Source organism: Rattus rattus, chromosome 4, assembly GCF_011064425.1.
Source record: "Rattus rattus isolate New Zealand chromosome 4, Rrattus_CSIRO_v1, whole genome shotgun sequence".
Taxonomy (NCBI): Eukaryota; Metazoa; Chordata; class Mammalia; order Rodentia; family Muridae; genus Rattus; species Rattus rattus.
The window spans coordinates 85623233-85636342 of NC_046157.1; the positions used below are offsets into that span (position 1 = coordinate 85623233).

The 13110-nt window shown below is 48.2% G+C and overlaps 1 protein-coding gene across 1 annotated transcript in view; it reads right to left on the minus strand.

Annotated features, from left to right (window-relative positions):
- The window catches only part of Clic5 (chloride intracellular channel 5), a 95248-nt gene that overhangs the window by 30999 nt on the left and 51139 nt on the right, over positions 1–13110 (minus strand). Inside the window, exons 3-4 of the mRNA XM_032900682.1 lie at positions 9209–9334; positions 2155–2261 (exon numbers count right to left, since the gene is read on the minus strand). Coding sequence (XP_032756573.1) covers positions 2155–2261; positions 9209–9334 — 233 coding nt within the window. The remainder of the gene's footprint in view (positions 1–2154; positions 2262–9208; positions 9335–13110) is intronic.

Consider the following 13110-nt stretch of genomic DNA (forward strand, 5'->3'; position numbering starts at 1 on the left):
TGTTAGTCTCCTTAGACGTTTATCAATAAAAGGCCACCAGATAGGTGACATGAATTTATGGAGCATCTCTCGTAGTTCTGGAAGACAGACCATTCAAAAATTAAACCTGTCCTTCCATTGTTCTGTTTCTGGAAAGCCTTGGCTGAGGCCTTGGCTGTGTCTGAGGCTGTGTCTGTGTCTGTGTCTGTGTCTGTGTCTGTGTCTGTGTCTGCGTCTGCGTCTGCGTCTGCGTCTGCGTCTGCGTCTGCGTCTGCGTCTGCGTCTGCGTCTGCGTCTGCGTCTGTGGCTGAGGCTGTTGCTATGGTTGTGTCTGTGGCTGAGGCTATGGCTGCGGCTACATGGTTCCACTTTTCACTTCTATCTTCACATGGCCATCTGTCCCACATCTTTCTGTCCTCTCCTCTTTTTATGAGGACAGCACACACTGGACTTAGGAACCACACTAAGAACCGGATACTAAGAACCGGATGATATCATCTTGAGATCCTGAGCTAATCTCATCTATGAAGACCTCATTCCAGATATAACCACGTTCTGAGGGTCCAGACGGGCAGGTGGATGCGGACATGACTTTTGAGGGGAGGGGCATCATTCAACCAACTTCAGCTTCCAACCCGTAGTGAAGCAAGATCACTAGAATGTTTAAAATATTTTCTACTTACTGTCTCTTGTCCTCCAAAGATCTTTCTCTTCATAGGGCGTCTGCTGTCCCTCTAGTAGCTACCATTGTCCAAGGAATAAAATCAAAGACACGCAGACTGGCATTGCAGGCTCTGGCTCTTGTCCTCTGGCCTTAGCCTTTTCCCATCCTCCCAACTTCCTACACACTGTGACCTTAGCTCTAGTTGAAAAATCTAGAAGCATTCTCAAAGTATGAACTCGACTTCAGGCACCTTCATAGAAGTCGCTTCTCCTGTTGCTGCCCCGTGAACAGCTCTTTCCGCTCCCGTTCTCTTTGGTTAACTCAGACTATGCCTCCTGTCCTCTGATTTACCTGCAGGCCACTTGGAGCTCTCCCTCCTGTAGTCTTCGGCACAGGAGACTTTGGGCACAGTGACCTGGTGCCTCGTACTCTCGACTTTCCGCCATGGTGGACTGTGTTCTCAAACTGTGAGCCAATAAATCCTTCCTTGTTTTCACCACCTTCCTCCCACCCTGAGCTCCGTCATGGATCCCTTTGAACCTCCAGACTTTCCTTCTACAGTCAGCACAAGTGGAAATCTCACAGCTGTGACAGGCATAGTCCCTTCCTACTAAGCTGCTTCTTTCCTCACTCCCCCCTCACCCAAAACCACCTCAGCTCTGAACTCCAAGAGTACCTGATGTCTTCTTGAGTTCCACTGCAGATTATCATCTGGTGTACTCGTGAAGATTCATGGGACATTCCCTCTGTTTGGTTTGGTCCCAGAGCCCAGGGATCTAGCCCATCCCTTGTCCATGATCAAGGGAACAATGCTCTCCCTCATCCCTTCCCTTTGAGGATCTCACAGCAACCCTTTGTGTCCTGCATGCTCCCCTTCAGATACCTCACGATGCATGAGGGACTGAAATACCTGTGAGATTAAATGTGGGGTGCCCGGACCCCATTACAGGAGAAGCAGACCCGAGTTCTGCAGCTGATACCAGGAAGGAAGGGCATGAAGAGGAGGGAGCCAGGCTTTCAGAAGTCCTTCCCTAACTCCCCACACTCATGGTGAAGAGAGTAGAGAGAATTAGGTCTGTGGCATTCACCAAACCTTGTCCATCTTTGCCCTCCTCATGCCTCTTGTCAGCCCTTGAAACGCTTTTGGGGGAACCACAAAGAAGTAGGAATGTATGACACCGATGGGGTTATGTGTCTAGAGAAAAGGCCCAGCACAGAAAATCCTCCCAAGCCATGCCTTCTGCAGCGTGATAAGGCGTCGTTCAAACGCCAGCTGTGCCCTGCCTCTGAGTCATCAACAGCACACTCCACACTCTTGTTTCTCCTCCTAGGCAGCAGGTTCCGTGCCCTCCCTTCTGAGTCAGGAGGATGAGGGAGGGGAGAAAATAACAAGCGGCATCGGTTCCAGAAGCTTCTCTAGCCTGATGCTCTGAAGTGGCCATGGGCAAACCAGAGACTCACCACTTGGCATGAGACAGACCCCACCCCGGCATCCCTAGAAGGTCACTCACCAGCATTGTTCTGCTGTTTGGTGTTTTTGATGTAGGCTGAGAACTTGGAGAAGATATCGATGCCCGCAGTGTTAGATTCCCTGTGCCTTGCAGCCAGTTTGGGGTACCTGGAAGGGAAGCCACAATGTTCTATGAAGCTAGAACAGGACTCTTCAGTGGAGATCCTGTCTGTGGCACAGGGGGCAGTGTTTCCTTTTCTGACTGGAGCATCCATCTTTTGGGATTTAACACTCATTCCCCCCACCCCCACCCCCGGGAGGGTGCACACGCAAACCTCAATCACAGTCAAGGAAATCCAAGGCCAGTGAGGTGCTGAGAGGCTTAACCAGAGTGAATCAGTTTGTTGGGCAAGGAACCAAGGTGCCACCCATAGCCCTCTTCCTGGAATAGCACACGAGACTTGGAACACAGGGCTGGCCTCTGTGTCAGCTGGGGTTCCTGATGTCCCTTGAGCTTATGAAAATGCCCGTCTACCACCACCGCTACCCACCACTGCAATCCTAGCTGTCCAGAGTTTGTGGATGCCTGAGTCCACGGCACCAAGGTCCTAAATCATTTCTCCTAAGGAAGCATGTTGCCTGTGTGCTTCTAAAATGTCTCTTTGATGCTTATTACATGTGTGGGGTAAGAGTAACTTAACGCAGCTCCACCCGCAGGTCATGTGTTTTTTATCACTTGGATTTCCAAGGGTGGAGGGAGATTTACAATGACCCCACTCCATCCTTGCACCGTTTCTCATTTTGAAGTGAAAAAAGAGTGTAAAAGGTGGACCACAGGCTTAGGATCCTTGGTGTTGAAACTGAATGAGGAGTTAGCTCACATGTGTGGGAACCCTTGGGTTTTCCAGACACCGTGATCACATGAGTAATACCAATTATTAATTTAAGAAGAGAATTCTTAATATTAATTTTAAAAAAGAATTCTTTTCACAAGATCATTACATACATTGCCAGGCAGATGTGTGTATGAATGGGGTAGATGGTCAATGTATCATTATTAACAACAAGTTAATAATGGGGCTTTGTGCTCTGGAAGGGATAGTTTTACTGTATGTGTCTAGGTTGTTTTGTCTATTAATCAGAATACTTTTCCTCAGATTTTATGGTTTTAACCACAACAGAGTCTTTAAAAATCGTGCGCTGCGGGGTTTGGGAGACAGTCCAGTCAGTAAAGATGACAAGAAATGTCCTGAATTTGACTCCCAGGATTTATGTCAGGAGTAAAGAATGGTAGCATGCTTGTAACCCCAGGGCTGGAGCAGTGAGGCAGGGGGATCTCTGGGGTCCAAAGGCCAGCAAGAGTAGACAAATTTGTGAATTTTAGGCTGGGGAGACATCCAGACTTGAAAGACAAGAGAGGAGGTGACACCTGAGAAATGCCACTCAGGTTAACCTTGGCCTCTATACACACCTGTGCGTGCACACACGCACACGAATCATTTGTTGTTATTTTTTTCATTTCTTCTTCAATGATCTCATTAGCTAGGACTCTCCCACTCTTGATGTCATGGCAGGAGATTTGTTTTATTTTGTGTTTGATTGATTGATGATTGATTGAGTGATCGATAGATTGATTTTGCCATGACAGGCTTAATGTCAGAGACTGTACCCTTGTAAAAGGGTAAACAATCGTTTAAGGACCTAAGTGTGGGACCAATAAGAAACTGGCGTTGAGACTCTGACCAAGCTCTCACTTGGTGCTTCCTACTTGGTGCTCTCATGATGGGAAAGCTACCTTGCACTGAGTGGCTACTGGGTTCTAGACATGGTCCTAAGCCTCCTAAGTAACCGTGTCTAATGTGTGGGTAAGAGTGGCCTTGATCTGGGAAGTCTCTGCTTCTTCAGTCCTGGCACTACAGGTGGCTGTCATGCCTGCCCAGCTTTTAAGTGAGCTCTGATGCTCTGAGCTTTGGAACTCACACTTGAGTGAGTGCCTCTCCTCCATAATTCCTGCATCCTCACTTCACCAGCCACTCAGCAAGCAGCAGGTTAATCAAGGCTCTGATGATTCTGACCCTTAGCTGTGCACCTAGCTGTCGTAACTCTGCCTTTTAAGAATAAGAGTCTTGAAGTCTGGCTTATTCACGGGAGTCCGTCTCTTACAACTTGTGGGTTAAGACCCTTGTTGTACTTAGGACTACGCCAGACAGCCACGGAACTGGAGGGAATGGTCTCTCGCTATTCATCATTTAATGAGTCTTTTTGTAAAGCATTGGGCTATGCAGTGGTGTCTTCAATACTACTCCTGTAAGGCCAACACTACAGTCCTCCATTTAGAGGTCTGGGTGCATGTAAACATTTCCTCCAAACCAAAAAACATTCCTTCCTGGAGTGGGGAGAAAATCATGTAAGATCCCAGAAGCTTCGGAGGTCACAGGTCCATGAAGCTCCTCCCTAAGGTTACCTGGGGAAGAGTAAGCTCCTCGGTGGAACTGGCTTCAAGTTGGGCAGGAGTTCCAGGATGCAGTGGTCACCCACGAGTGATTTCATAAGTAGTAACCATGCTGGGGTTGACCTTTGAGTTGCCCACGCCCCTCTGAACCATCCCATAATCTCATTGGTTTACCAAGCTCGACTTGGGTGGAATCATTTCCCTGGCCCATTGTGGTGCCTACCTGGCCTGAACAGACATTTGTTCACGTTGCCTCACAGAACATCACATAGCCCTCAGGAATCAAGATTAGAGAAGTGTCTTTCTGACTGTTTCGTTTTAAATCTGCCTGTAGCGGCGACTGTGCACACTGACTGAATATCCATGGGCTTCTGCACATTTTCCAGCCAGCCACACTGCAGTATGACTAGATGCTAGCCAATGGAATGGGATGTGTGTACGCGTAGGCATGTGCACGTGTATGTGATGTGACTCTTCCTGGCTTTGGCCTTTGAAAGCACTGTGTGTACCCTGTTTCCTCTTTCTCTGCTTAACACACGTTGAGGGTGTTGTATGCACAGCTACAAGGTGGTGGAGCGCCACACTACCCCCCGAGACTCTGCTTAAGTGACACATGCCCTTGCTATGTCAGGCCACAGTACCGCATGGTATTACAGGAGAGCACCACTGGCAGCAGAGACCTGAAGCCAAGGTATGGATTCCAGAACCCAAATTCAACCAGTGCAGCATCACATGGGGTGGTGCTGTAGGGTTAAACTGTCTCTACCTGCCAGAGGGGCAGGAGAACATAGAGATCAGTATGCACCATTTTTAAATATGAAACAGTGTATTCTCCGTGCCTTGATTCTGAGCCTTGTTGACCCTCAGTGTATGCCTGCCACTGACTGATGCCACAGCCCACCGTGTTTCCAGCTGGGTTTTGCTGAGCCTCCAGGATTCTATGGTTTTTTCTTCCTTCCATTGTCTGTGTGCATGTGGTATGCTTATGTGCAGGCATGTTTTGGCATGTGATGTGTGTGCATATGTATGTGTGCCCGCTCACATATGGGATCTCCGAGATGAATGGTTGGAATCGTCCTCAGTCAGACAGACTGCACCTCCCTTTTATTTGCTGAGCCAGTGTCTCCCAGTCAAACCCGATGCTCCCCAGTATGGCTAGTCTAGCTAGCCAGCTTGCTCTGGGGGACCCCCTATTTCTGCCTTCCAATGGGAAATTACAGGCAGGTCGCCATGCCCATTAGGCAGTCAAATGAGTTTCTAAACCCTAGTCTTAATGCTTGCAAGGCAAAAATTAAGCGCTGAGCCATCTCGACGCCCCACCCCCACCCCCTGAATTCCCATCCTTACTTCTGTGCACTGGGATTATTTTGTAACAGTCAGCTTTATGCAAAGTCCTCGTGGAGCTCATGCAGCCCAGATTTGGGGCTGGAAGGGATCTTGGAGAACACTGATTGGTACCCCTTCATTTTCAAGAAGATCAGACAGGAAGGGAGAGAGAGAGAGACGTGTCTCAAGTCACACAGGATATACAGTTGGTTTTGAGGGGGTCACGCTTCTCTGTTCTGAATCCTAGCAACTCTGGGTATGGGATGGAGACCAGAGGCAAGGGCCAGACACGTCTCCGTAAATAACTCTTCACGAGCTTCTGTACTGTTTTCCTGAGCACTCACTGGTCCAGTCCACAGAAAGGAGGGCTGTTAGACTCGTTTAGAAACTACTTGAGATTTCCGGCATTCTTCATCTTGACACCAAATGCTCTCTGGAACCAAATGTCATTTTTAAGTGTTGGGAGTATTTGTATGTGATTTTTTTTCTCTCCTTTAAAAAACAAAGCTGAGAGAGAGAAAAATCTTGGCTCTCTGGAAGCTTTTACAAACAGTGGCATGATAAGAAACACATGGCCTTGCAGCATCAGGACACAGGGAGTTTTGCTGCCCCCTGGAGAAGCATAAGGCCGAGTATTACTCTCCGTGAGCCTCTGGATGCCAGGAACCCCACCTTCCAGCCAGAGTTAATGGGGGGACTGGCTAAGCTGGTGACTTGGGAGCAGACTGGCAGGATTCTACTCCTAGAGCTGAGGCACTGGCTTGGTGCTATTTGCTGGCCAGTAACTGGAGAACGGGCCCCTACTTGATGGGCACAGAGGCATCTAAGGACACTTTCTGTGATCGCATCCAGAGCAGTTGGTGATCTCCTTACTTTAGGAGACCCCTAAAGGCATTCATTTAATGAACTTGAGGATCTGCTACCTAAATGGTCAGGTCACCAGCCTGGCAGAAATGGCCTCCATCACATCGCCTACACTTAACTGAAGTCCAGAAGAGACCTAGGCCGGAAGCAGTGTGCTCAGCACCCATTCCATGATGGAACAGGGTGGAAAATTTAAAGTGTCCCTATCCAACACTGCTAGACCCTGCTCAAACCATGGGAACTTTACAACAGGTCAAAAGACAACGGGTCTGATAATGACCTTATTCAAGAAGAATGTCCACAAACTGAAATCTATAACCCCAGGGTCTTTATGTCCCTTTCGTCTCACTGGGGACACAGACTGAGATGAGAGCTTGTGGGCTTGGCTAACCTGAGTGTCAAGAACTAGAACAGGGAACAGTCTGGGGCAGGGGGTGCTCTTTCATGGATGAGACCTGAAGCCAAGAGCAGAGATGGGAAGGGCTAAGGTGACGCATGTATCCTCTGGCAGAGCGAACAGCATATCCACATCTATCAGCTTAGCAGAAGGCCATGTAGACAGCCTTACCCCTCATTTCTGGTGCTCTCTGGTCCTCCTTGCCAGACTAGGAGGAAGTAGACATTCTCGAATGGGGAGATTTGTTCCAAAGAGACAATGTTAACCTAACCAGACAACGTCTGGACTCTGCCTGAGTTAGTGAAAACAGGTTTTCATATGGGATTTGCAACTAGTACAAGCGACAAATGAGATTGAGTTTCAGGAAGCAAGGAGGAGTGAGGAGTCAGCCATGTTGGAAGGACATCTTCATCCAAGGGCCTGCTGGTGTCCTGTTTGAAGACACACATGGCTTCTGGCTATGATCTGTTGGGTGATGTCTGTGGCTGCACTGCTGATTGAACTTATTCCCTTATTGGAAGTCTACGGCCAGCAGCTTCCAATGGGCTGCGGGCCGCATCTCTCTCAGTGTGAAAATGACCTGTCCTAACACCATGGCAAGGGTTGTCTTAAGGTAGCATGAGTCCTTGCTTAGGGCTTCATCAGAGCAATGGGTACCAGTGATCTTCCAACAGTAGCGCACCACTGGTTGCTGTGGGCTGTCCCACTGTGCCAGGCCATATATAAGGATATGGACAGCCCCTTCTCCCAGGTGCCAGGGCTGGTGAGAGGGTGATGTGCCTCACAGAGCTCAGTCTCTGATAAAACCTGGGAGCTACATTTGCTGACAGGTAAACAAGACTTTGAGATAAACACAGAAAGATGAGTGTTTATCATCACCCAACTCTGCTTCCCTTACCTCTCTCCTCACTCCTCTCCTTTGGCTGAGCCCTTCCTTCTGTCTTGTCTAAAATGCCCCCTATTAACTCCTCCTACCCAATTCTCAACTGATAGCCTGTTTGCTATTGATGTCTTCTTTTGGACAAGATCTCATGTACCCCAGGCTAGACAAAAATCTCATGTACCCCAGGCTAGACAAAAAACATATGTATCCCAGGCTAGACAAAAAACACATGTATCCCAGGCTAGTCTTGCCAATGGAGCTACATCTCCAACTCTTTGCACGGCTTCCCTTTCCAGCAGCCAGGGAGTCTTACAGCTGACTCTCTAGGCTGGTTGCTGACATCTTTCCCTGACCGCCTTGCAGCACCATGTTTATGCCTGACTCTGTCAGCAATGCCAGGTTTCCGGTTTAACAATGAGCCGTGATTGTTTTAGTCTCCTGACTACTGTATTCTGTAACGAATGATCCCAGACTCGGCCATCTTTGAGACTACGTCTCTTGCCTCCTCTTGCTGTATCAGTAGTAGCTAATCTGTCCTCATGAGAACTCTCAGCTCCTGCACCTGCCAGTCCCAGTCAGTGTCTGTATGTTTATCTGTGACTTGCTCAGATTTATGGCTCCTGGTGTGGTCTCAGGCACCAGCTGTCCCTTTACTGGTTTGTCAATATTACATCAGCCTTTTATCCCTCCCCTGAAGATGAAGAAGTTTGAACCATCTCAAGTTTTTCTAGGTGTGGTGAATTAAGAGTCAGGGGAACAAGGCTGGTGGTGGTGTGGAGGGAGGGAGGGAGGGAGGGAGGGAGGGAGGGAGAGAGAGAGAGAGAGAGAGAGAGAGAGAGAGAGAGAGAGAGAGAGAGAGAGAGAGGGAGAGAGAGAGAGAGAGAGAGAGAGAGAGAGGGGGGGGAGAGAGAGAGAGGGAGAGGGAGAGGGAGGGAGAGAGAGAGAGAGAGAGAGAGAGAGAGAGAGAGAGAGAGAGAGAGAGAGAGCGATATCGAGATCTTCCCATGACCCCTAAAGTCTCTCTATGTAGGAAAGAACTGACTGGCCTTAGTGCGCCCACTTTTATATTGGGGGCACTTTGCTAAAAATATAGATCCCTGCCTCAGCCTGCAGCAGCCCCGTTGGAAACTTTCCTTCCCACACACAGCTCACTCTCTCCCTGTCTGTAGCCCTGCGACTGATCAGCTCATTACTTCTCAGGGGTTAAGGTCTCCTCCAGGAACTCTTCAATCTTGTTGACATCAGTCTTCACGTCCCCATTGAAGGTCAGGAAGGGCGGGTGCGTGCCAGGAGCCAGGTTGTGTAGATCGGCTGGCTTTCTGTGGAGAGAGTGAGAGTCCAGTGACGCTGTGAACCAGGACTGTTCGGAGAAGCCTATGACTTTAACTCTGGTCTGGGGTTAATGAGCATGCCCGTAGCATAACCAGATTTGTGGTATGAGGTGTAAGACAGTAGAAACTGGATAGAACTCTGAGGCCCTGTGATCTCATTCAGGGGAAGAAAATGGCAAGGGACCTCACAAGATGAAGCTGAACACAACAGAAAAGTCTGGAGAGGATCATGGTGACTATCTAAATTAGCTCGCGGCTTTAGCTGCACGGGGTTGTGCTTCCAAATGCTCCCTCGATAACTGTTCCAACAAAACACACAAATTAGCATAGTGGAGATGAAGAAATGGTTCAGCAGCTAAGAACACATCCTAGTTTTCCAGAGCACCCGAGTTCTGTTCCTAACACTCACATCAGGAGGAACACAACTGCTGTAGTTCCAGCTCCAGGGGATCTCATACCCCTTATGGCTTCCACAGACCAAAAAAAAAAAATAATAATAATAATAATTGGCAAATTGGATCCTAGTTTTACCCTGAGAAATATATTTGAATATAAAAATACATGTGTTGGGGACTTGTTCAGGTTCATACACACACACACACACACACACACACACACACACACACACACACACAGGCACACAGGCACACATACACACACATGGGCACACACACACGGGCACACACACATGCACACAGTGTGTTTCTAAACGGCCCCTAGCATAGAGGATCCATGAGAAAGGGAAACAGTAGTTGAAAACAGAACTGTTAAATGAAGTCAGTGTGTTCAAGGAGTATTGTTGCTCCGTTTAACCATGGGCCCTGGAGAAAAGTTATGGGGTTAGGTCCAAGAGGCCCAAGTACAGTATTACAGATCAGGAAACATTAGGTAGACTGTTGGCAAGGACTCTGCATCAAGAATTATGAGCTGGGTTTGGTAGCCCATCCACTCCTCTTATCCCAGCACTTGGAAGTCGGGAGCAGGGGGATTGCTATCATTGTGACACCAGCTTGGGCTACAGACAGAAACACTGTCTCAAAAATTAAACAGTGAGACAAAGAGTTCCCAAAAACCTACAGTTTCCAAAAACCGCACGTGGCAGCCAACAGCTCAGAACTGCCTATAATTCCAGTTCCTGGAGGACTGATGCCCTCTCCTGGCCTCTTCGGGTACTGCACACACATGGTGCCCAGACACATATGCAGGCAAAACAGCCATACGTGTATAATAAAAACTTTAATTAAAAAAGGAGTGACTTTAGCTGTGAAATTAGAAACCAGAAGTTGGTCTGATAGTGATTAAAAACTCCAACCCAATTATGAAAGTTTGTGCTTTCCACTGAATGGCAGCTTTCCACGACTAGGCAGCTCTCGTACTGGTAACCAGTTAATAATCCACCATACTTCACCTTTTACTGATCTTAATATTAGTTTGAGCACAATTTTTTTTAAAAAAATATAACTATTATGATTTTAATTTTACTAGAAATTGGTTGTTTTGTGAAGGATTATTTAAAATTACATTCAATATATGTAAATTGAAGATCTCCTAAGTCAGAAATGGAATTCTTTACAACCAAGTTTTGAGGGCATTTAAGGGATAGTTCTCATTATAAATGGTCCAACTCCAAGGACTCACAACTTCAGTATCCAGCAGGGCTTGAGTAAGTGCAGCACGGGCTTAGGAAAGCAGTTTCTGTTTGTCACAGGTTTTCCTGATACGTATGAAGGGTACACAGCCCTTCTGAAGAGAAAGCACAGGCCACTTGTCCCAACTAGACAGGTGAGCTGAGGCAGGGAGATCTCAAGTTCAAGGCCAGCCTGGACTCCAGAGTGAACTCAGGTTTAGTCTGGGGAAGTTATTAAAATCTAGAACAAAGGGGAAAGTGCAAAGAGAGAGCTAGGGGTATAGCAAGCACTTGTCTAGGATGCGTGAAGCCCTGGGCTCATCCCCAACCCCATACCAAAACATGCAGAAGAAAGAGGGTCTCTTGGTATGTTATCCGCAGTCATTCTTAAATCTAGGATAACCCAGTGTCAGGAACCTCATCTTGCCGCACACACGGAGGACATTACACACATCGGGGACAGGGGGATGCTGAGGTCCCCAGGATGCAGAGAGGCAGGGAACGATGTCAGGGAAGAGTGCAGCAGTATGGAGCACTCATTCAATGAATGAATGATTCGAACTTTCTCAGCCCTCAGCAGTGCCTGATGTGGTCCCTGTTGGTGTTGGATAAGCAGTGTATTGACTGCCACCAGGGAGCTACTTCTGGGACAGCACCAAGAAGGCCATAGGTCTGTTAGTGACAATGATGTTGTGTGCTTGTGAAATTTCTCCTGCCAAGTGGTCAAATTAGAGAGCAAGGATCAACGAGGGAGGGGAAGGGGCCTTGGCCACAGGAAGTGGAGACTCAAGGGCTTGTACAGAGGAGGAGGGAAGGGCTCATAGCAGGAGTCTGGGGCAGCCATGGGTGGTTCCATTCTCTGAGTTTGCAACATTCTTTGTGGCCATTAGAGCAAAAAAAATATATGAGATTGGGAAACTGTAAAATGTCAACAAGAAGGGCAGAGGCTTCTGTGAGGAGACACATTCCTGGTCTAATCAGTTAGGGAGGGGACGAGAAGAATTTCAATGACGGTGGTGCTCCCAAGTCACTCCCAACAGGCAACTCTCCAGCCTCATTCTGTGACACTTGGGCACTCAGACAACCGAGACTTCAAGTATTTTTAAAATCTAACTTAACTTAGTGCCTTTGTTGACTCTGTGCGTGTCCCTCCCTTCACATAAAGAGAGGACATTCTTTGCCAGCTCCTCCTGTTTTGCGACTGACACTGGCCAGGAAGGAAGTCCTCACTGATCTTATTTTGGAGCAGTTACTGTGGCTTAAAGATACAGCGGCCTGTTGGTCTGTTCACAGGGCGGTGGCGTGGTTCCGTTTCTTGGGTACTGAGGGTCCTTTGGTTGCTGGGTTCTGGCACCTTGGGGACATGCCTGAATCTTAGCTGAGCATTGTCAGAGGCACGCTGGCCAGTGTCACCCCTCCCTCTCTGTGTCAACCCCCAACCCAGCACTTGGGATTGAAATTACAGAATTCCTTATCTCCAGATTTGATTTGTGAATTATTCCGTGTGCCTCATCCTTTCTTTAGCTCCCTGGATTGATAACCCCACGAGGGGTGCTGGGTTTCAAGTCCATGCAGCAAGCCAAGTAGAATGCTATCCATGGCCCACCTTTAACCCCTAACAGCGTCGGGCAGATGGAGACACTGAGGCTCAGAAACGTTCCAAGTCTCTCAGCCAATCAATGGCGGTGCCCGCCCGAATAGGAGATCAATTTCCTTAGGAATTAGTGTTGATGTGAGTGTTGACAGTGCTGTAAACTGGGGTGATGCTACTCACCAAGCCAGCCTTAGAGGGGTGTCAGCAGGACTGGGTCTGGTAATGTGTGAGAGAGAAACAGAAGCATCCAGAAGATGCCCGAGGGACTCCCTTCCCCTGCCTGAGCTCCAGCTGGGAACTCTAGTGAGAGTCTATAGGCAAGAAACCTAAAGACTCTGGTGTCTGGAGAAGGAAGCTCCTTCCTTGCCCAGCTCTGAAATCCTGCTCTTTTTACCTGTTACAGACACTGGGGGCACGGCAGATGCATGTTCCCTTATTGCACTAAGACGGATGGCAGACACTAGGATCTTAGCAGCAGCCCCTCCAGTTCCAGCTGGTAAGGGACCTTGGTGGGTCTGTCTCAGCTTCCTTGTATAATATACA